This window comes from Phragmites australis, chromosome 7 (assembly GCF_958298935.1).
Source record: "Phragmites australis chromosome 7, lpPhrAust1.1, whole genome shotgun sequence".
NCBI classification, from domain to species: domain Eukaryota; kingdom Viridiplantae; phylum Streptophyta; class Magnoliopsida; order Poales; family Poaceae; genus Phragmites; species Phragmites australis.
Window position 1 is genome coordinate 5,982,578 of NC_084927.1, and position 22,150 is coordinate 6,004,727.

Here is a 22,150-nt window from a genome sequence, read left to right on the forward strand (position 1 = left end):
CGCGGATGGCCCCGGTTCTGGCGCGCATCGACTCTCTGCGCCAGGCCGGGCTGACCGCCGTGATGGTGGTGGCGGACTTCCTGCGCCGCCGCCTGTTGCCTCTGCGGGAGTGGGTCCGGCCCTGCTGGTACTACACCGGCCCCCAGGACATCACCCGGACGCAGATCGGCGAGGAGTGGGACCTCGGCATGCCGGAGCTGAAAGGTCTCCTCCGGGTGGTGATCGGGGTGGACGATCTGAGCCGGGCGAAGCTCCCCTGGAAGGAACTGGCGCTCTGCACCGATCCAAACTGGGCAGCGCTACAAGCGATGCTGCCGGAGTTCGACGCCCAGGGGCTGATCGACCGACCGGGGCGCCAGAACCCCGGGACTATCCAGATCCCCGGGGTGGACGAGGCGGCCGGCGAGAGGGCCGAAAGCGGCCCAACGCGAACCGGCGGCGCGGGCACCGTGGGCGGCGGGTCGCAGGCCAGCGGCGGGGTTGCTGCAGGCAGCAGCCGCCGCACCGGAGGAGGAGGCGCCGCCGGCAGCAGGGCGGCGACGGCGCCGGAGGACCGGGGAAAGCGCCCCCGGCTCTTTATTCCTGTGCCGGAGTCCCCGCCGTCACCGTCGCCAGGCGAGGGGGGAAACCGGGGCGGCCAGTCGTCCAGCGTGGGGCCGTCGGCGGGGGCGGCATCTGCGGTTCTGGAACCGCACTTTGGTCTGCTTGGGCCCGATCCGGCGCCCGGAGACCACGCGGCGGCCCCGCCGAGCCCCCGGCGGAAGAGGAGGAGGGAGGACTCCGGGCCAACACCGCCGAGCCCGGAGTACAGGATTCTGGTAGCAAGGTGGCAGTACCGAAGACCCACAACCGCATAAGTTTCATCCTCCCTTCTTTCCTGGGCGTGCTTCGCCCGGACTAAATTCTGAGTTTTGATCCCATTCTTCTCTTGCAGGCCGCCAACGGGCGCCGCCGAGAGCCAGGGGAGGCCGGAGGCACCGAGGCCGGCGCCAGTCCTCAAGCCAAGCACAGCGGCGGAGCGAGGCAGCGGGGCGCGGGCCATCGAGCACAGCGGCGGAGCCAAGGCCGTCGAGCACAGCGGCGGAACCGGGGCCACCTAGCGCGGTGGCGGAGCCGGGGCCGGCGGGCATGGCGGCGGAGCCGGGGCCGGCGAATGTGGCGGCTGAGACAGAAACGCAGCCGCCGCCCTGCTCCGAGCCGACAACAACGGCCGCGCCCGAGCGTCCGGCGCCGTCCGAGTCCGCCCCGGGCGCGCCGAGCGCGGGGCGGATGACCGCGCGGTAGTTTTTGGGGACCCCGAGCCCCCCGGAGGAGACTCACAGGGGACCCAGCGCCCAACCGCCGCCCAGCCAGCCCGCTGACCCTCTCCCGGTCGTGCTTGGGAGCGCCCGGGAGGTGATCGGGCGGCTGGATGCGGCCGTGGCGGGGGAGATGGCGCAGCGGGAGGCGGAGCGCACCGCTCTGGCCACGGAGAGAGCGCAGCTTACCGCGGCTTGGCGCGTTTTCGACTCCCGCCTCGCCGCGGCGCGCGCCGCCAACGAGGACGAATGGCGCGCTATGGAGGAGGAGCGGAAGGCCTTGGAGGAGGCCCGCGCGGAGGTCGCGCGGGAGCGGAAGGCTCTGGAGGACGCCCGCGTGGAGGTCACGCGGGAGCTTGAAGACGCCGCCCGCCTGGCCGAGGCATCGCGGCAGCAGGCTACCGGGGCTCTTGCCAGGGAGAGGCAAGCACAGGAGCGGGAGGAGGCGGCCGTGAACCGCGAGAGGGCAGCAGAGGCCCTCCAGGCTGACCTAGCCCGCCAGAAGGACGAGGTCGACTGGACCCACGCCGAGCTCCAATACTGGGGAGAGGAGCTCCAGCACGTCGAGGGGGAGCTCCAACGCCGGGAGGAGGACGTCGCGATCCGGGAGACCGACGCCGAGATAACGGCGGCGGACTTGGGCGCCCGGGAGGATCTGCTGGCCCACCGGGAGGAGGAGGGTGCCGAGGTGGCGGCGGCCGCTGCTGCTAGGGAGGAGCGGGCCGCCAAGTTCGAGGCAGAGCTGGCTGCCCGCGAGCAGGCCCTGTCCATCTTGGCGGGGCAGGTGAAGCTGGCTGAGGCCCAGGCGCTCGGCGCTGGCTCTGCTGGTGCGGCCGGGGGACAGGGCCTCGAGGAGCGGCTGCGGACCGTGACGGAGGAGCTCGAGGCCGCCTCGATCGAACGGGCCAGCCTGCAGCTGATGCTAGAGGACATCCTCCGGCGGATGCAGCTGTCCGTGAGGGTGGCCGGGCTCGGGCGACTTCACATAGAGGAGAAGGGGGCGGGCCCCGGCCGATTCGCCCTAGGCTTCCAGAAGGTCAGCGAGAGCCTCGAGGCGCTGCCCCAGGCCGTCCAGGAACTCACCGCCCAGGAGGGGCGTGGCTTGGCCCAGGCAGTGGCCGAACACGTCCTGGCTTGCTACCGGAGCCAGGACCCGAACTTCCCACTGGAACCAGCTCAGGAAGGGGTGGTCGAAGCCGAGGAGGAGGCTGCCCGGGAGGCAGTTCGGAGCACCGCCGCCGCGGTGGCAGCCGGCTTCATGCGGGAGGCACCGCCGACCCCAGTCCCGAGGAGCAGCAGCGAAGGCTCCGACTCCGACTAGGCTTTTGTAGTAGTTTTTTCTTCTTCTTTTTTTTTGACTTGATGTAAATATGGGAGTGATCCCTCAAAAAAGCTGTCCTCTCTTTTTTTTTTGTGAATGTAATGGAAGCATTTCTTTTGGGGTCGCAACTCCAGTGCTGTTCTGAGTGCTCGATGAAGTTTCTGCTGTTTTCACTTGATGCCCCAAGGAGTACTCAGTCGGACCGAGCCTGACCTTTCCTCCCCGAGAACGAAGTTGTCCCAAGCAGTGAGGTCTTCTCGGCGCGTTTAGCCCCCGAGTCCTCTCGAGTCCGCAGCGGCTAAGTCAAAAGACAAAGACACGAACTTCCTTGCTCGGTAGATGGGTCGATCCAGCACGGAGCACGCCAAGACCAGTGAACACCTTCCCACTACGCGACCACTCGGCAGGTAGACTGGAGACACGTTCGGGCGAGAATGCGACCAAGAGTCCCCACGGTTTGGTGGTGCTCGGGCTAGGGCGGACCGGACCGAGCACCAACAGCCCGCCCCTGGGGCCCGGGCTCCAGACTACTCGAGTGGCTCGAGCGATAGGATTACCCAAGGAACCCAGGGACTCGGTAGTGCCCGGGGCCTATTAAGCGGACCAAACACCATGACCACCATGAAAGACTTCGGTCAAACACTGTCGCACGTACGGTGCACCGTTCTACCAACCGCTCTGTCGTTCCGGGGAAAGTGAACACGTGGCAGGGTTTTGAGTACGAGGAGACCATCTTGCCGAGCAGGTTAGAGTACGGGGGGCCCCCGAGGACGACTCGGGAACAAAATATTACTGAATGTAAATTCGTCTGAATTTAACTACTCACCGGACAGCTGTCAGCTTTTCGGCCAACCGATCCAGGAGGGGCATGCGCTCCGAGCTCGGGGTGCCCGGGAACTTGGTTCCCACGGCCGGGCGCCCGAGCACCAAGGGGCGCATGAGGAGCCCGGGATCAGGCGATCCCGACCACTCACGCCTGAGCGGTAGGACGACCCGAGGTCCCTTAGGGTCGAGCAGCGACCTGGGCACTGAGGCCCTCGCGGTCGAGCTGCTTTTGCTTTTGATTGTCGATCTATGACTTAAGAAAAAATAGAGAAATTCTTTGCATGGTGCACTCTGTTAGTGCGGTACTCATTATAGACTGCTCTCATTTTTGACCCGAGACCTCTTGAATGCCCAAACCGGCGGACAAGAGCAGGCAGAGGCATAACCCAGAGGTCCTATGGTTCGGTGGCGCCCGGGTATGACAGACCAGACCGAGCACTGACAGCCCGCCCCTGGGGCCTAGGCTCCGGACTACTCGAGCAGCTCGAGCGATAGGATTACTCGAGAACCCCAGGGGCTCGGTAGTGCCCGGGGGACCGTCACGACACCGAACACCATAGCCTACCACAACAGACATAAGTCAGCGGTAATTGCCCGCGCGCATACCGATCAGGATTCTTTTATCAACGGGGAAAATGAGAGAGCAAAACTTTTCTCGCACAGTCGAGGATCTCACCAGACAGATTTAACATATGGAATCTAGGAAAAAATGAATTCTGACATACGAACTGCACATTGATATACATACTGTATTGATAATTTTTTTTTTCAAGGTTGGGTGACTTACCCAGTTAGTGGTAGCCCCCGGTCAACTTGGACGGGGGGAAGCCCCCGGCCTAGTTGACCTAAGCCTGCAAACATGGCCATCTACGGGAAGAACTTGCGCAGGTGCTCGATGTTCCACGGGTTGGGAAGCGGCTGCCCATCTTCTGCAGCCAACCAAAAAGAGCCTTCTCGCAGGACACCGATCACGGTAAAGGGGCCTTCCCACATAGGGGACAACTTATTCCTTCCTTCGCGCGACTGGACGCGTCGGAGAACTAGATCCCCCACCTCGAGAGACCGGGCTCGGACGTGGCGCTGATGGTAGCGCCGCAGGCTTTGCTGGTAGCGGGCTGCTCGGACGGCGGCACGTCACCGGCGCTCTTCCAAATAGTCGACGTCGTCGAGCCTCTGCTGCTCCTGTTAGCCTTCAGAGTAGGCGTGCACCCGAGGGGAGCCTAGAGTGAGCTCGGAGGGGAGGACCACCTCAGCGCCGTACACGAGGAAGAAAGGAGTCTCCCCGGTAGCGCGACTTGGCGTGGTCCGGTTGGCCTATAGCACGGCAGGCAGCTCGTCGATCCACCCTTTCCCGTGCTTTGCGAGCACGTTGTAGGTTCGGGTTTTGAGCCCCTTCAGTATCTCCACGTTGGCGCGCTCAACCTGTCCATTGCTCCGAGGATGAGCGACGGAGGCGAAGCAGAGCTTGATGCCGAGGTCTTCGCAGTAGTCCCCGAATAGGGCACTTGTGAACTGAGTGCCGTTGTCGGTGATGATTCGGTTCGGGACACCGAATCGACTGGTGATATCGCGGATAAACTGGAGCGCCGTGTTCTTGGTCACCTTGACGACTGGGACCGCCTCCGGCCATTTGGTGAACTTGTCGATGGCGACGTAGAGGTACTCATAGCCCCCGACTGCTCGGGGGAATGGACCCAGAATGTCCAGCCCCCAGACCGCGAAAGGCCATGACAGGGGGATGGTGTGAAGAGCCTGAGCTGGCTGGTGAATCTGCTTTGCGTGGAACTGGCACGCCCTGCAGCGCCGAACCAGCTCGGAAGCATCCTGGAGAGCTGTAGGCCAGTAGAAACCTTGCTGGAAGGCCTTCCCGACCAACGTGCGAAACGATGCATGGCCACCGCACTCGCCCTCGTGGATCTCAGCGAGAAGCTCGCCGCCTTCTGCCCGGGTGATGCATTTCAGGAGGATGCCGCCTGCGCTACGCCGGTAGAGATCCCCATCTACTATGGCATAACATTTGGACTGCCGAGCAACTCTTTCGGCAGAAGCCTCATCCCCGGGGAGGAACTTTTCCTTCAAGTACCCTCGGATTTCATCCATCCACGAGGCATCTTGAGAACAATCAGCAAGTGCAGCGCACTCGCCGGACGGCGGCACCCTGTCGGGGCTTCCCACTGAGGGCGCCGTCGGGGTCCCCTGAATTGACCTCGAGGTTTCCCCTTCGTCCTGTTCGGCAGGTAGGACGGAAGGCCGTGTGAGTCTTTCTTCAAAGACTTCGGCAGGGACGCGCACACGGGAGGAGGCCAGGCGGGAGAGGTCATCGGCCAGAGCGTTGTCGCGGCGAGGGATGTACCGCAGCTCCAGGCCGTCGAAGCGCTTCTCCAGCTTCATAACTGCCGCCACGTACGCCGCCATTTGAGGATCCGTGCACTGGTACTCTTTAGACACCTGGTTGACCACCAGCTGGGAGTCTCCTTTGACCAGGAGGCGATGAATCCCGAGGCCCACTGCGGCTCGGAGGCCGGCGAGGAGGCCCTCATATTCCGCCATGTTGTTGGACGCGCGGAACTGCAGCTGCACGACGTACCGGAGCTCTTTACCCGTTGGGGAGGTGAGAACCACTCCGGCCCCGGCGCCTTTTAGCGTGAGGGAGCCGTCGAAGCGCATGATCCAGTACCCGGGGGAATCGTGCCCGGGATATGCGGAGATTTCTTCTTCGGCGATCTCAGGAACGGGCGTCCATTCGGCCACGAAGTCAGAAAGCGCCTGGCTTTTGATCGCCTGGCGACTGACAAAGTGCAGGTCGAATTCCGCCAACTCCACCGCCCACTTGACTACACGCCCGGTGACCTCCCGGTTCCGGAGGATGGGTCCCAGCGGGTAGGTGGTAACCACCAAGACCTTATGCGCTTGGAAGTAGTGGCGTAGCTTCCGGGAAGCGACGAGCACGGCGTAGAGTGGCTTCTGAGCCTGAGGGTACCTTGTCTTAGCCTCCCAGAGGACTTCACTGATGAAGTACACCGTTCGCTGCACCCGGCAGGCCCGGTCCACAGCTTCTCCCGAGGGCGGACCACAGCCCCCGGGCTCGGCAACGCGGTCAGGGCTAATCGGGTGCTCGGGCTTGACTCCCTGGTCGGGGGGAGCAGCGAGGATAGGGGAGTGCTCGGAGGCGGCTGGGAGTTGGGACCCAGCACCTGACCCCGTGCACTCATCGCGCTCAACCACCAGCACCATGCTTACGACATGTGGGGTGGCCGACACGTAGAGGAGTAACAGCTCGCCCTCGGAAGGGGCCACCAGCACGGGCGGCGAGGTGAGGTACTGCTTCAAATCGCGAAAAGCCTGCTTGGCATCCGGCGTCCAGTCGAAATGATCGGTTTTCTTCAGAAGCTTGAAGAGGGGGAGCCCCCGCTCCCCGAGTTTGGAGATGAAACGCCCGAGGGCCGCCATGCAGCTGGCGAGACGCTGGACCTCCTTGAGTCGAGCCAGGGGTCGCATCTGCTCGATGGCCCGGATCTTCTTTGGATTGGCCTCGATTCCTCGGCCGGAGACCAAGAAGCTAAGGAGCTTGCCCGCCGGTACCTCGAAGACGCATTTCTCGGGGTTGAGCTTCAAGCGGGTGGTGCGGAGACTGTTGAAAGTCTCGGCGAGATCTTTGAGCAGGGTAGCGCGGTCTCAAGACTTAACCACGAGATCGTCGATGTAGGCCTCGATGTTGCGGCCAACCTGCGAACTGAGAGTGATGCGGATAGCGTGCTGGAAAGAAGAGCCAGCTTTGCGCAAACCAAAAGGCATCGACACATAACAATAAGTCCCCACCGAGGTGGTAAAAGCAGTTTTTTCTTCATCCTCCTTGGCCATACGAATCTGGTGATAACCAGAGTTGGCATCTAGGAAACACAAAAGATCGCATCCCGCGGTCGCATCTACAATTTGATCTATGCGGGGCAAAGGAAAATGTTCTTTGGGGCAAGCCTTGTTTAGATCGGTGTAGTCCACGCACATGCGGAGCTTGCGTTGGCCTTCGGGACGACAACTGGATTCACCAGCCACTCGGGGTGGAGGACCTCTCGGATAAATCCGGTGTCAAGGAGCTTACTGACTTGCTCCCGGACGAACTCCTGGCGCTCTGGCGCCTGCCGCCGGACCTTCTGCTTCACCGGGCATGCGTCCAGGCGTACAGCCAGGTGGTGCTCGATCACCTCCCTAGGGATCCTGGGCATGTCGGACGGCTGCCATGCAAACACGTTGGCGTTAGCCTAGAGGAAGGTGACGAGCGTGCTTTCCTATTTGCTGCCCAGGTCATCGCCGATTCGGACGACCTGGGAGGCGTCTTCGCCCACCACGACCTCCTTCGTAGGAACAGAGGCATCGGCAGCGAGTCGGGGTTTGGATGAAGAGGGTCCCAGGCCCCCTGGACAACCTTCGGCCTCGGCTCGAGCTGAGACCAAGGCCGAGTATGACTGCTCGGCGCAGGAGACGGCGCTGCCGGTCTCGGCGGACACGGAGATGGGGCCCGCTGGGCCCGGCATCTTAACCGTGAGGTACGCGAGGATGGCGTTGTAGGGGAGGGGGAGCTCCACGACGTCGACGATCACGCTCTCCGTGCGGAAGTTGTCCCGACTCCCGAATGTCACGGGCAGCTCGACCTGCCCGAGGGGTAGGGAGTTCCCGGGTGTCACCCCGTAAAACGGGAGTGACGGCTTTAGGCGCCTGGAGGGCACCTGCAGCTTCTCGAAGGCCTCCTTGGAAAGGAGGTTGAGGCCTGCGCCCCCGTCGATCAGCACCCTGTTGACCTTTACATTGCAGATGGTGGGGGACACTACCAAGGGTAGTCGCCCCACGCCTGCAGTACTGGCAAGGTGATCGGCCAAACTGAACATGATCGGGGCATCCTACCACCTCAGGGGCCTCACGGCCTCTTCGCTCGGGGTTGCCGAGCACACCTCGCGCCGCATGGTCTTGATGCTGCGCCGTGAGGAAGGCGTATAGGCGCCTACGTCGATGAAGGCGACGGTGTGCTCGGGCTCCTGAAAGCCGAGCTCTGTGTTGTCGAGGGCGACTTCAGTGTCACCACCCCTGCGGGACTCATCGCGCTCCCTTTGGCGCTGCTCGACGAGGCCCTTGACCATGCGGCACTCCGTGAGGTCATGCCATCTGGTCTGATGAATCGGGCACCACTTGCCCGGCTCGGGTCCCGCGGGAGCGGGGACCCTGGCCAGCGCGGGGGCCCTAGCGGGAGCCGGAGCCCTTGCTGGAGACGGAGCCCTAGGAGGGGCGCGGGCCGGGGCTTCTGTGGGTGCAGGCTGTCTATCGGCCGCCGCCCAGCGTGCTTGTCGGCAGTCAGGCTCCTGGGCCGGCCCACGGGCGGGGCCCTGGGCTAGCTCGACGGGGGCAGCCTCGCGCCTCCTTCTCTTTTTCTTTTCCCGCTTATCGGAGCGGGAAGAACCTGGTCGATCGGCAGCGGGGTGCTCAGGGCGTGGAACGTGCCAAGCCCGAGCTTCCGCCGCCTTAGCGCACTTGTCGGCCAGCGCGAAAAGTTCCACGGTGGTTTCGACCTCGTGCGTCCCTAGCTTCTCGAGCATCCGCTCGTCGCGGACGCCCTGCCGGAAAGCGACGATGATGGCTTAGGGGGTTATCCGCAGGATGGTGTTGCGGACCTGGCTGAAGCGCTGGATAAAGCGCCGCAGCGTCTCCCCCTCCTGCTGTTTTACGGCTTGGAGGTCGCACTCCTGGCCGGGGCGCGTGAACGTGCCCTGAAATTTAGCCACAAACTGGTGGCAGAGATCATCCCAGGAGCCGATAGACTCTGGGGGTAAGTTCATAAGCCAAGAGCGGGCGGAGCCCCTCAAGGCAACATGAAAGTATTTGGCCATCACCTTTTCGTTGCCACCGGTCGCCTGGACGGTGGTGATGTATATCTGGAGGAACTCGACGGGGTCGATGGACCCGTCGTACTTCTCCGGCAGCTCGGGGCGGAACTTGGTGGGCCATTTGACCCAGCGGAGCTCACTAGTGAAGGCTCAACAACCGGTGCCGTATCCTGCGGCGCGAGCGGCACCCTTGAGCGGCGAACGCCGGCGAGCCGGGGAGCCGTGATGAACAACGGCTGGCAAGGAGGAGGCATGGTCCTCACCTTCGGCCTCCTGCCGGGTCTCCCGCTGGCGCTCGAGGGTGACGCGTGCGTCTTCGAGGCCCCTCCGCTCGTTGAGGAGCAGGCGGAGGTCTTGGGTTCCGGAGGTGACTGGGGGAGGAACGCTCCGCCTGGGGGCCCCCGGGCCAGAACGAACGTTGCCCGACGACGGGCAGGTTCTGGCGGCACCGCGCTGGTTGGTGGTGCGGGAGCTTCCGGCCATCACCTGACGGTGGGCCGTGCCGACCAGGGCGGCGACTTCTTGGAGCCAGCGGCCCTCCGGGGTTTCCATCATCGCCTGGACCGGCGGGTGCCTGAGGAGGGCGTGCGCCGCGAGCAGCGCGCTCCCGGGGCTGGCCTCGCCGAAGGCGAGCCTGCGCTGGAGGGGTGCCCGGCGCTGTTCAGAGGCGGACCTAGCGGCAGGAGTTTCGGCCGGGCGCTGGGGGTTGGACGATGCACAGGCAACGGCGGCGGCGGTGGCTCTGCTGGGCCCAGCGGCCTGATAACCTTGGGAGGGACGCGCCATGCGTGCAGATTGAGGCTGCTGCTGGGATGCAGCGGCAGCTGGGGCCTCCTGCGCGAGAGGCTCCATGTCCCCGCTGGAGCTGGAGCTGGAGCCTGAGCGCTGGAGACGATGTCCACCGGCCATTTTTTCCGCAGAAGAAAACAGACAAACGAACTCAGGGATGCTTCCCCCCTACCTGGCGCGCCAGCTGTCGGAGGATTAACTCCAGTCGCAGGGATCCCGAGAGACCCTTTTTTAGAGATTCGGCCAGGGGGATGATCCTGAGTATGTTCGTTGGAGAAATAAATGGGAATGAATGCAACTACCGGTGGTGGTGGAATGACCTAGTGCAAAAAGAAGTAAATGCACCGGAATTTAGACAGGTTCGGGCCGCACGGGGGCATAATACCCTACTCCTGTATGGATACTATAACTGTCCTGAGGAAGTCCCTCAAGGATGTTGCTAGTTACAAGGAGGGTTTCCTATCCTAGAGCCTAGGGCTACCTGTTCTTTGGCTTGTGTGTAATAGCTCTTCTTCAGAGATGTTGTTCGGGGGTGTTCCGGAATTCAGCGTCTTCTCCGGGGTTGGATTCAGCTCTCTTTCGGACTCTTTCAGCCTCTTCCATCCATGTTGTCTCCTGTGCCGCCGACCTCTTCAAATACATGCCAGCCGCGGTATGCCTCGCACGGGAGGATGCAAACTCCGAGGCGCCTTGAATGGAAAGGGCGTCATCATCACCTCTGGGCGAAGTGACCGGGGGTGGAAAAAAGTGTCCCGCGCCCGGTCACCCGTCACCATAAATGCTCTGGCATCGGACGCCGTGGAGAGGGCCCGCCGGGCAGCCTCAGAGTGACCCGGCGTGCCCGCCCTGTCTTGTACACCTGACACAGCAGCGCGGCGGACGGAACGCCTCGGTCTTCACGACGTCATCCTGGGACAGATCGGGTGGCACGGGAGAGGATCCCGTGCAATTTAATGCTCCCACACCCCTCTGCTAGAAGCGTGGCAGGAATTGACACCGGGCGCGCCGGGAGCAGTTGGAGGTGACAGGCCACACGCGCTCTTAAATGCGGCTACAGGCCTATGGCTAGCTGACACCTGATCAGCAGACCCTCGTCGGGCAACGGTCGGGAGGTTTTCTTTGAGTCATCGGGGACCCGAGTGCTTGGGGTTACTATTCACCTCCCCGAGCAGTCTCTCCCGAGCACATTGGTACGGGTCCTCGGGGAACCGAGTGCTCGGGGGCCGCCGTCTGCAGCCCCGAGCACTCTCTCCCGGTACTTCCTTTGGTGATTCTTCGGGACACGTGGGCCCCCGAGGGGCCACCGCCGGTGGCCCCGGGCACACCTCTCCCGGTACTTAGCCTTTTTGGTCGTCGGGGAACTTGAGTGCTCGGGGATTGCCGTACACCCTCCCGAGCACTCCCTTCCCGATACTTAGACTTCGCAGAACATCGGGGAACTTGGGTGCTCGGGGGCCACTGACTGCGGCTCCGAGCACCCTCTCCCGGGACTCAATCTTCTCTATCTTGCGGCGGAGACTCCGCAGGACCATGCCACGTGGCGGATTGCTGACCCGATCTCGGGGTTCGGGGACCCTTGGTTCCTGATTCACCGACAATATGAGTTTAAAGAAACCATGTTACCACTTAAAACATATTCATCAATGGAACACAACGACAACCTCCAATACAGTTTCCTGTATACCATGGCATTAAACATTCCATAATTTTGTATTCTTTGAATATTTTCCAAATGTATGAATGCCATGATGCAACTCCATTTGAGAGTTTTGCATTGGACGATGCCAACCTCTCATGCAACTCCATGTACCGGTACGGGTCACACACGATGGCTATGACCGGCCTTTATCACCATATGAAATGCATAAGTGCATATGTATGCATGTGAATTGACGTCAATTCTTGATTTTCTTTTGATGATTATTTTTTATGAGTATCACCACTAGTTCGTAATATCAACGATATAATCAAAATCAATGAAATGACATTGATTTAATTCGTCAAATACGACATCATTCTTCATATGAATAAATTGGAAAAATATCAGATATTTCAATTTTATCTGTAAAAGAAGTAAGATATAAATATAAACATAGCATTGAATTACACCCCCATGTTACTTGCCTTTTACCGAAGGCGACGAAGGAATTTCGATTAGGTACGCCCGGAAGCACTACCACCTGCACAAGTACATTTTAGTACTAATGCACATCAATAACGTATATAGTACAAAAATGTTCTTCCTACTTTCGAAAACGTCGCATATACGTTATTATTTCAAAACACGTCGAACAGAAATTCAAATAGCGTGATTCGATGTGACATCTCCATTTTAGATCCGAATTAGACCTCTCTCTCTAATTAAACCTTGCTTAATTGAAGGAAATGAATATTTCAATTCAAATGTCACATCTATGCCTCAAACGACGGTTATCATAAGCAAATCGGATTATCGGTCAAATGTTTGACAGGAATTGATTGATTCAATTCAACCACAAACGTCTAGGAATTACCGAGGAATCACCTTCAATAGAATCGACGAGGAATACAACAAAATTGCGAAATTTCCAACTTTCTTCTCTTTTCCCTTTTTCTCCTTCTCTCCTTTTTCTTTTCTTTTCCTTCTTTTCTTTTCTTTTCTTTTCCTCTCTTCTTTTTCTTTCCTTTTTCTTTTCTTTCTCTTCCTTCCTTTCTTCCTTTCCTTTCTGATCCTTCTCCTTCTCGATTCTCTCGGTCAGTGCATGGAGAGAGTGCAGGGAGGGGAGGAGGCACGGTGGCCGGTGTAGAGAGGGAGCACAGCGACGAGGCGGCACGTGGCGAGGGGGAGCGGTGGCGCGGCGACGCGCACAGCCGAGGCCGGCAGAGAGTAGCGGCGCGCACGCGGCTGGAGAGCAGCGGCGCGACGGCGCGCATGCGGCGGGAGGGCGGAGTTCGACGCGGCAGCACACCGCAGCCGGTGGCGGCGTGTGGGGCGGCACGGCACAACGGGTGACAATGGATGGCGGTGCGCGGAGACCAGAGATGGCTGGCGGCGACAGCAAGCCGGCGGGCAGCGGGTGCGCAGCCGGCGGAGGTGGCGCGCGGTCGGCGCAAGCGGAGGACCGGCGATGGCGTGTGTCGGTGACACAGGAACCAGGGGTCCCCGAGTCCCGAGGCTAGATCAGCAGTCTACCACGTGGTGCCCTCCCGCAGGGATCATCTCCCCACGGTGCGAGAAGACTAAGTCCCGGGAGAGGGTGCTCGGGGCCATGAACAGTGGTCCTCGAGTACCCGAGTTCCCTGATGACCCAAAGTAGACCAAGTACCGGGAAGAGAGTGCTCGGGGCCGTGAACAGTAGCCCCCGAGCACTCAAGTACCCCGACGACCAAAAAAGCCAAGTACCGGGAAGGGGGTGCTCGGGGCTGCGAATAGTGGCCCCCGAGCACCCGAGTCCCCTGAGGACCCAAGGGAAGTCAGTTCCGGGAGAGAGTGCTCGGGGCCGTGAACAGTGGCCCCTGAGCACTCGGTTCTCCGAGGACCAAAAAAGGGCATACCAGGGAGAGAGTGCTCGGGGCTGTGAACAGTGATCCCCGAGCACTCGGTTCCCCGACGGCCTCAGAAGTCCTTCGCCGGTGGCCCCCGCAGAGGTCCAGCGGTGAGATGTCAACCAATGAAAGGCCCGATGCTGCATTTAAGAGGGCGCGTGGCCTGTCACCTCCAACTGCTCCTGCCACGCTCGTTGTCAGTCCCTGCCGCGGCCTGGCAGGGAGGCGTGGGGACATTTAATGCACGGGTCCCATTCCGCATCATCCGGCGCAGCTCGGGATAGCGTCGCGAAGCCCAAGGTGCCCCGCCTGCCGCCCTGCTGTGTCAGGCTTGCTCTGACCGGGCGGGCACGCCGGGCTACTCGGTGGCTGCCTGGTGGGCCCTCCTCGCGGCGCCTGTTGAAAAATGGCATGGTGACGAACAAGACCGGACGGGGCACGTTTTTAACTCTCCCCGTCCCCTCGCGCAGCAGCCCATGATGGTTGCTTTCCATTTATGGCGTCTTGGAACTCACACCATCCCTTTCTGGGCACACTACCGTCCCGGCGAGTATAAAGGCGGGGCGGGCTCCCCGGAGAAGAGAGGGCAGGACTGAGTGAAGAGAAGCTCAGACAAGTTGGACAACAACAAGCACAGAAGCTTAGATCACCGAAGAACAAGGAGCACGAAGCTCTAGATTAGACAAATATTCTTGTAACCCAGCAAACACTCAGAGAGACATTCTCAGGGCATTTATAGCATACACACAGGAGTAGGGTGTTACGCTCGGTGTGGCCCGAACCTGTCTAAAAAACCTCCTGAGCATTTACTGCATTCTTCATCCGATCATTCCATTCCACCTGCATCGCATTTACCTCCATTTATTTCACCCGCAAAACAGAATCAGAATCATCCCCCCGGCCGAATCTCAAAGGGGGTCCCTCCGAATCCCTGCTCGAGGAGTTCACCCTCCGACAGCGTGGTCGGCGGAGAGAGAAAGAGAGAGGAAGGCAGCCAAGCGAGAGAGTGTGTTGCGGCCGGGAAGGCTCTGGATGGGTCGGGTTGACTACCGACCCATCCAACATATATATATATATATTTTTTTTTTGTTTTTCATTAATCAATTCAACGGTCTAAATCTATTGGGGCCTGCCACGGGTCTCTGGTGACCGAAACTGACATTTGAACAGCAAAAATGGGTTCGTCTCGATGAGATGAATGCGCCTGCGGTCTCCGATCGTTCATACGAGCAACGGATCAAAAATTCAATTATCGGTCAAATCTCTTTCTCTTTTTCTTGAATTTATTCGGTATTACAGTTGGCCTCTAGAGCAAGTGCATACGAGTGTACAAACTCATCAGGGTTTGAGTCGCCCCTAAACTTAGGCAGTTTCGGGGTCCGAAAGCCCTCCGGAAAGGGTGCGGCCTGCAGGTCTCCCTACAGGGGAGAGTTGTGGTCTTGCATCGGAGCCTCACGACGATGAATCCGAGGTTCGGAAACAGCGTACTAACTGCAGGGGGCGCTTGGTGGTGATGGGTTACGAGGATGGAGCCTTCTCCAGTCCCCGGTGCTTGGGTCGGGATGGTGCTGGCCGTTAATGGAGCGGCGGTGGTCCCGCGGGAAGGTTGCTGTGCTGCCTGCAGGGCCGCTTGTAGCTCCTCCAGTGGAGCGTGGAGGGCCACAATGCGTGACTACTGTTCGACGAAGGCGGTGTTGACATCAGCGGTGCCGGCTGTAGCCCCTAGGGACGCAGCAGGGCTCTCACCATGCTGCTACTGCTGGGCCCCCGAAGCGGGGGCCCCCTAGCACCAATCGCAGCCATGGTCGTGGCCGGGCTGATGGTGGCCGCAGGGCCCTCATTCCCCCCGACTGGGGGGGCTGTCGCCGGTGTGGCATGTGGTCCTTCGCACAGGCGTGGCCGGGGCATCGGCCGCTTGTGCTGTGGCCCCGGTGGTCTTCTTTTTGGGTGGCATCCTACCTCTCTAGTACTTCTATGTTCGCTCCCCACGGACGGCACGCTGTTGGTGAAAGAAAATGTCTTCCACGAACAAGTGCGGCGAAGGCACACTCATAAGAGTGGCTTAAGCTTGGAGAAGAAGTGGAGAGGCAGAAACACCAAATGTGTTCATGGTAAAAAAGGATTGGTCCCTTGGTTTGATGGCCAAGGGTCTGTATTTATAGTGCCAGCAGGGAGTAAATGTACAGGTATACCCTTACAGAGATAGCGATACAAATATCACCGTACTGTAAGGGCCTAGAGCCGGTCGAATTACACAGCATGGGTCTAAGTGGGGTACATTTACTCCTAATCAGAAGATATTATCTACTATGGTAATACAGTGGTGCGAGCGGCCAGGGCGTGGTGCCCGGCCGGTTGTCTATTGCAGCGCCGCGCTATCAGGGGTGTCAGGTCGGCCTCCACTTGCATCGTATTGAATGTCGGTCACTTCCTTGTAGACAGAGGGCGGCTTGCAGGCCCCCTCTGGCTGATCTTTCTCCCCATCTTGATGACTCACCCCTAGGCTTCGGAGGACCTACCTCGGCTCCGGAGGGCTAGGGCTCTGGAGACTTGGGCTCCAGAGTGCTTCGAATCCCGGAGGTCCGCGAGGCCTCCGGGGATTCGTGGTCTACAGGCGTAGGTTGACGGGGCCAGAAACGTCGGGGGTCCTTAATAACGACCCTCAACACCAAATATACTTATTTGTTTACAACTGCTTAGGGCACTACCTCAGTCACAAATATTTTTTATTTTTCTTTTATTTTTCTCTTATTTTTTCTCACATCAACAACACTAGTATAGGAACCATTGTATATTTCTGCTTAAGTTTGATGTAAGGGGTGGTGGTTATGGACACAAATGCGTGTTTCGAAAACGGTGCAGAAACTTCAGGGGGCGAGAACTCAATCTTCCAGGCCAAATTTAGCCTAAAAATTACCAAACCCGACAAAGTCGGGAAGAAACGGATGTAACTTTTTCGGTAGATGTCCGTAGAGTAAAAAAAATGTCGAAATCAGAGTCCGTATGCAAAAGTTATGCCCGTTTTACCGAAGGCACTTCGGGTCACTAAACAAATTGCGATCGTTTGGATGAGATATTCAGTAATTCATAAAATATTTGTAGAAATTTGGATGAAGAAAAATTTTATATGTAAATTATAACTCCCAATGAAATTTGGCAAAATCAGTCATTAGTGACGGATCAAGATTACGATCCATCACTAATATTCAATCATTGGTGACGGATCACGGTTCTGACCTGTCACTAATCAGTCATAGGTGATGGGTCACGGTTCTGACCCGTCACTAATCAGTCATAGGTGACGAGTCATGGTTTTGACCTGTCACCTATAACCTTCGGTAAAGAAGGTTAAAAGGATAAAATATCCGGTTTCTATCACTACTACGTGATAGGTGAGGCAGTAAGAGAGCTACGCGTGTGAGGGGAGGTCGCGGGTTCGAGGCCCACGGAAGACATACTGAAAAACTATTTAAAAAATGGGGGGGCTCATGGGGCATATGCGATGGGCCCCTGCGTTGGGATGACTTAGGTGAAAAAAAATATATTTTTTTGACTTTTTACGTGTCCAAAAAATATGAAAAACGTTCATCAATCATAAGTGACGGGTCTGTTACGACCCATCACTTATGTTCAGTCATTAGTGACGGGTCACTGTTACGACCCGTCACTAATGACCTCATTAGTAACGGGTCGTAACCCGTTACTAATGACGACTCATCAGTGATGTGTTCAGAGTGACGGGTGCAGGATCCGTCACTAATGACGGTTACGACCCGTCACTAAAGATCTTTTTTTACGTAGTGAATATTAAAGTCTTTGCCGATTAGCACCTGACATAGTAGAATATAACATAGTGATAGGCTGGTCTAATCATGTGTTTATACTGATTTCCAGAACTTTTTTTTACCTTGTTTGCTTATAGATATAGGGTGCATTCTTGGCCACTTTTTATACTGATAAACTGATACTCATTCTGAATACATACTAGATCATGTCATGTGTTTTGCCGTACCACTGTTGTATTTTTTTTTTATCATGTATGTTCCATGCATTTCGTATGATTACATAGTAGATCCTTATCAGTGAGTTCGCATAAATTGTTCTTCGTTCCTTATTTTAGTTTGATATATGTCATGTGCTGAAGAATGTTTCATTAGCATTGTCCTGTTGTGTTGTAACCCTAGCTAGCATGGTTTGGACTTAATTGGCAAGATACGTGAGGGGTAAAATTAATAATAGCTTACTAGAAATGACAATTTGCACTGGGAGATGCTAATGTACAATTAAAGGGCTACTTGTTCATGTTGTTGTTTTTCCATATTGATATTTTTGGGGAGATCTATATATATGGAATTTTTTGGTGTTCTAAAGCTAGGTCCTGGTTGATAAGATGATCAAACTGTACTTTCAAATATCTTTTTATCATTGTTTTTGTTTTTGCTTGCAGTACGTATCTGCACAGAGTATTACACTTTGTATAGTTCTTTAAAAATGGACACTCATGTCTGGCTTTTTTACTCTGCTTTATGACATCTTTAACTTGTTAGTGTTCAGTTTTTTGTGCACTTTTTGTACTCATTCTGAATACAAGGTTTATGTTCTTTTTTTTTGCATACATATATACGTGGTCATGACAATCTGTTCTTACTTTTAACCTTTTTAGTGGTCAACAAACATTGAATGAGTTTTTTTCCTCTTTCATTTTATTTTTTAGGTAAAAATGGCTATGAAAGAAATATATATGTCAAGGCATGTTATGTACCACTTGGGTATCAATTACGGCCCACATGCATGCCTTTGTTTGTGTCATGGCTACAAATATTCAACGCAATAGTTTGTTCAATAATACTTGCTTTGTAGCCAGCCATGTCATGGGGCACAACCTGTTCACAGTTGCTATTGATATGAGTAGATTTACATTCATTCAATGTCTGAGTGGGGTTGATGCAGAGCTTCTCAACAATCCGAGCTACATGCAAGGTGTCGAAGTTGTCGCTTTCCAGCGTGTGTATTATGCTAGTTTATGGCCAGTGGATCCTCTTACGGAAATTGGCATACAACAGAGGATGTAGTAGACTATCTAGAGTACAATAGTATTATGTAATCAGGGGAATGTTGATATAAATTCCCGTGGCTTTTTTCTCTATATGTCATAGATGTATTTTTGTCACATGGTTAATGACCTTTTTTATTTCTCTGCCCTCATATATATATATATATATATTATTTATTATGCTCTCTCATTTCCAGCCTAATGCTATGTTTTATCATTATTTTTTGTGTGGTTGCCTCATAAGTATTGTTGTGCTCACTGTGTAGGCAATTTTTTTATGTAGGATAAGCATTTTTTATCTGTACCTTTTTTGTGGGGGACAAGCAAATTATGTTTTATGTATTAGCATATATGTGTTAACGAAGAAGTAACATTACATTATGTATAATCACATAAATCATGTACCATCTTATCGTGCCTCCCACACACACCCTACATGATCTGCATCTGTAATTATTCATCTTTTTTTCAATTACTGGCTCCCCTGATCTCTATGTGTCCTTTTTTCTATAAAATTTTCTAGTTAATGGCAAGACAAAAAACCAAAAAGGATGTAGCATCTACATCACGTAGCAAGCATCGTTGGCAGTGCGGGGTATGCATAACTTTTTTTTGTTTTAAAGTCATTATGCAGTTTTTATTTTTACCCACCTGTGGCATCTTCAAAGTCATTGATTCGGGTAACCTTTTTATGTGGTGGGAAAGCAAGCTCCATGATACCATTTAAGTAATTTTTTAAAAGTCATTATGCAATTTTATTTATTCTTTATGCATTTCTCTTTTTTTTTAGTTCTCCGAACAAGTGTAGTTGCACTATACCATTATATATTTCTACTTTTTTATACAGTTACGTGCCTTTTTTATATTGACATGTTTTGGGCCCTTGCTGTTTCTATTATGCAGCTAAATTGTAGAACATTTTTTCATGTCCCTTATATTTTTGTTTTTGATTTAATTCTTATTCAGGATGCCAGGAATAGAGCTTCACCATCAAGATTGGTTAAGCTGTACAAATGCATGTCACCTGCACAACGTGATACGATAAAAAAATGTTGGTTTGGAGGGTTGCTTAGTATAGCGACCTTAGCAAGTGGTTGATAAGGAACTTCAACGCTAAATCCAGTGAACTTGTGATCCCGGGGAGAGGAAGGATCAGTATCACAACTGAATCAGTTCATAAGATTATAGGCTTGCCAAAGAAGGGAGACAAGGTGTTATATGACTTCAATGTAAACGTCATCAACTTCATGCATGAGAAATACCAAACTAAGAACGCACCCAAGATTGGTTCAACAGTGAAGAGATTGAAAGACAACAAGGATGCTGATAAAGATTACCCAAGGACATGGCTTATGTTGGCTGTCTCTTCATTTCTATGCCCAACTACTTGCCTCGGCATCAGCTCAAAATGTTATCCTCCATTGGTCAATTTATCCAAGAAGATAAATTGGTGTCAGTTCATGGTAGATTCGTCAAGTCAATCTGTACATCAAATGCACAAAAGGAATTCTATCAAGGGTTGCTTATTCTTCTTTGTGATAAGCATGTCCTCTCTTTTCTCTTTTTTTTTTATCTGAACTCTGCCAAGATTAATTTGTTGTTGGTTTGTGATATGTTTTCCTTCTTGTACTCATCATAATTTTTTTTATGCTGTTTCAAAATGTGTTATGTACAACTACTGTATCTAGACTCATTGGATGTCGACCAAGTTGAAATTCCTGATTGAATTCCAAGAATTGGGGCCTAGAAGAGGACACTCATTGATGAGGTCATCAAGCTTGACAAAAACAGAAATGGGTCCGTTGGAAGTTTAAGAGTGCGTGACATTTTTTCTCAAATATTTTTCCTTTTTTTCATTTTAAATCAATATGTACAAGTTTTGTAGCCCGGAAGATGGGTCAAAAATCAGTACTTGTTTCATGTTGTTTTGTCTCCTTTTTTCAGCTTAAAAGATCATGTCAGTCATTTGTCCAGGAGTCATTGTTAGGAGGTATGGATGATATTGAAAGTTTTGTTTCATCTAAGGTCTCTCCAGTTTATCATCCCAAATCTGTCCCATATTTTGGTATGCACTTTTTTTATATATTAAATATCATAGTGGTGTGAACTTTTTTATGATCAAGTCAGCCAGTTCAAGCATTTTAATTTGTCTTCTCAAGAACTTTAATACGAATTCTCAAGTACTTTCATATTATCATATCAATTAGCTAAAGTATTTTAATATGAATTCTCCAACACTTTCACAATATTATGTCAGTCAGCTTAAGCAATTTTTTATATGAATTCAATGTCTTTATAATTTGGTATCTTTTCCTTTCTTGAACCAATCATATATTCTTTTGGTTAATGCAGAAAAAGAGGAAACTCTCTGAAGTTGTTAGCAAAGTATGCATTCGCATCACAAAAATCATGGGTAACTTTTCAGAAGAGGTATCTGAAATCACGGGGGGACACCAATCTCCTGCGTATTGTGATGAACCAAGGCAGAGAATATTTAAGCGGAGGAGGATCAACAAAAAAAGATGAACATGATCATGAAGACAAAGAAGATGAGGAGTCTGACTATGAGGACGAAGAAGAAGATGAGGATGGAGAGCAAATACCTTATGAGTCCAGCGAAGACGAGATGAGTGAGGAGGAGGAGCAGGATTTAGGCAAATATGATGACGAGATGAGTGAGAGGAGTCCAGCTATAAGTCTGATGCGGATGTAGAATCAGAAGAGCAGGATCTGAGTGGTCATGTGGAGGAAGACCGAGAGCAAGTTGGTAATAATGCAGCTAATGATGCAGACAACCACCAGTTTCCAAATCCACCACCGCAATACATGGTCGAACGGATTGAGGAAGATATCAAGGAAAAGGAAACACATTTGGTTAGGCGATCAAGGAAGGACAGAGTCGCGCAGCAAGGACAATGTGAACTAGATAGGGAGCAGACAACACCTGGAACAGATGATTGTAGTGAGAAGCGCATGAGGAAATTGAAGAGGGAGAGGTTATGGTTACCTGTTCCAATTGATACAACAGATATTGTGAAGAAGGAAAACTACATTCTAATACAGAGCAAATTAGCAGATGATGTGCTATAGATAAAAGATGCTACACCACACATTGTTAGGAGCAATTCTTGGGATTTTTCGATACCAAAATGTGACATCATGAGGTTCATTGACAATGACACTGATGGGAAGAAGGAAAGACCATCTACAGAGGAAGGCAATATGTCACATGGTAATAAGGATGATGCAGCAGATCAGAGCCTTTCATAGCACCCACAGACAGACATTTCATTGCATACAATATGTGAAGAACCTACAATCAGCTTTGAAGAGCTATGGAATCTTGATGTTGCAGAAGTCAACAGACTTGTATTAAGACCACAAAAAGATTGAGATCAAACAAAGGGTGATGTGAAGCAAGATGAAGAAGGGCTAAGGAATATCACTCTAGATGATACAACAGCCA

The 22,150-nt window shown here is 54.2% G+C and overlaps 1 protein-coding gene across 1 annotated transcript; it reads left to right on the top strand.

Annotated features, from left to right (window-relative positions):
* The first annotated feature begins 1,431 nt into the window (after nucleotides 1-1,431).
* LOC133925366 (uncharacterized) lies at nucleotides 1,432-21,774 on the top strand. The gene is made up of 4 exons (XM_062371315.1): nucleotides 1,432-1,575; nucleotides 20,629-20,709; nucleotides 21,110-21,338; nucleotides 21,398-21,774. The coding sequence occupies exons 1-4, from the start codon at nucleotides 1,432-1,434 to the stop codon at nucleotides 21,772-21,774; spliced, it is 831 nt and encodes a 276-aa protein (XP_062227299.1).
* Nucleotides 21,775-22,150: the final 376 nt, after the last annotated feature.

Excerpts from the sequence above, each read along its gene's own strand:
- LOC133925366 (XM_062371315.1), top strand. The coding sequence starts at position 1,432 with ATGGCGCAGCGGGAGGCGGAGCGCACCGCTCTGGCCACGGAGAGAGCG. Across the intron at positions 20,710-21,109 it reads AAAGTTTTGTTTCATCTAAG|AAGAGGTATCTGAAATCACG; the intron begins GTCTCTCCAGTT and ends GTAACTTTTCAG. Across the intron at positions 21,339-21,397 it reads GGAGGAGGAGCAGGATTTAG|AATCAGAAGAGCAGGATCTG; the intron begins GCAAATATGATG and ends ATGCGGATGTAG.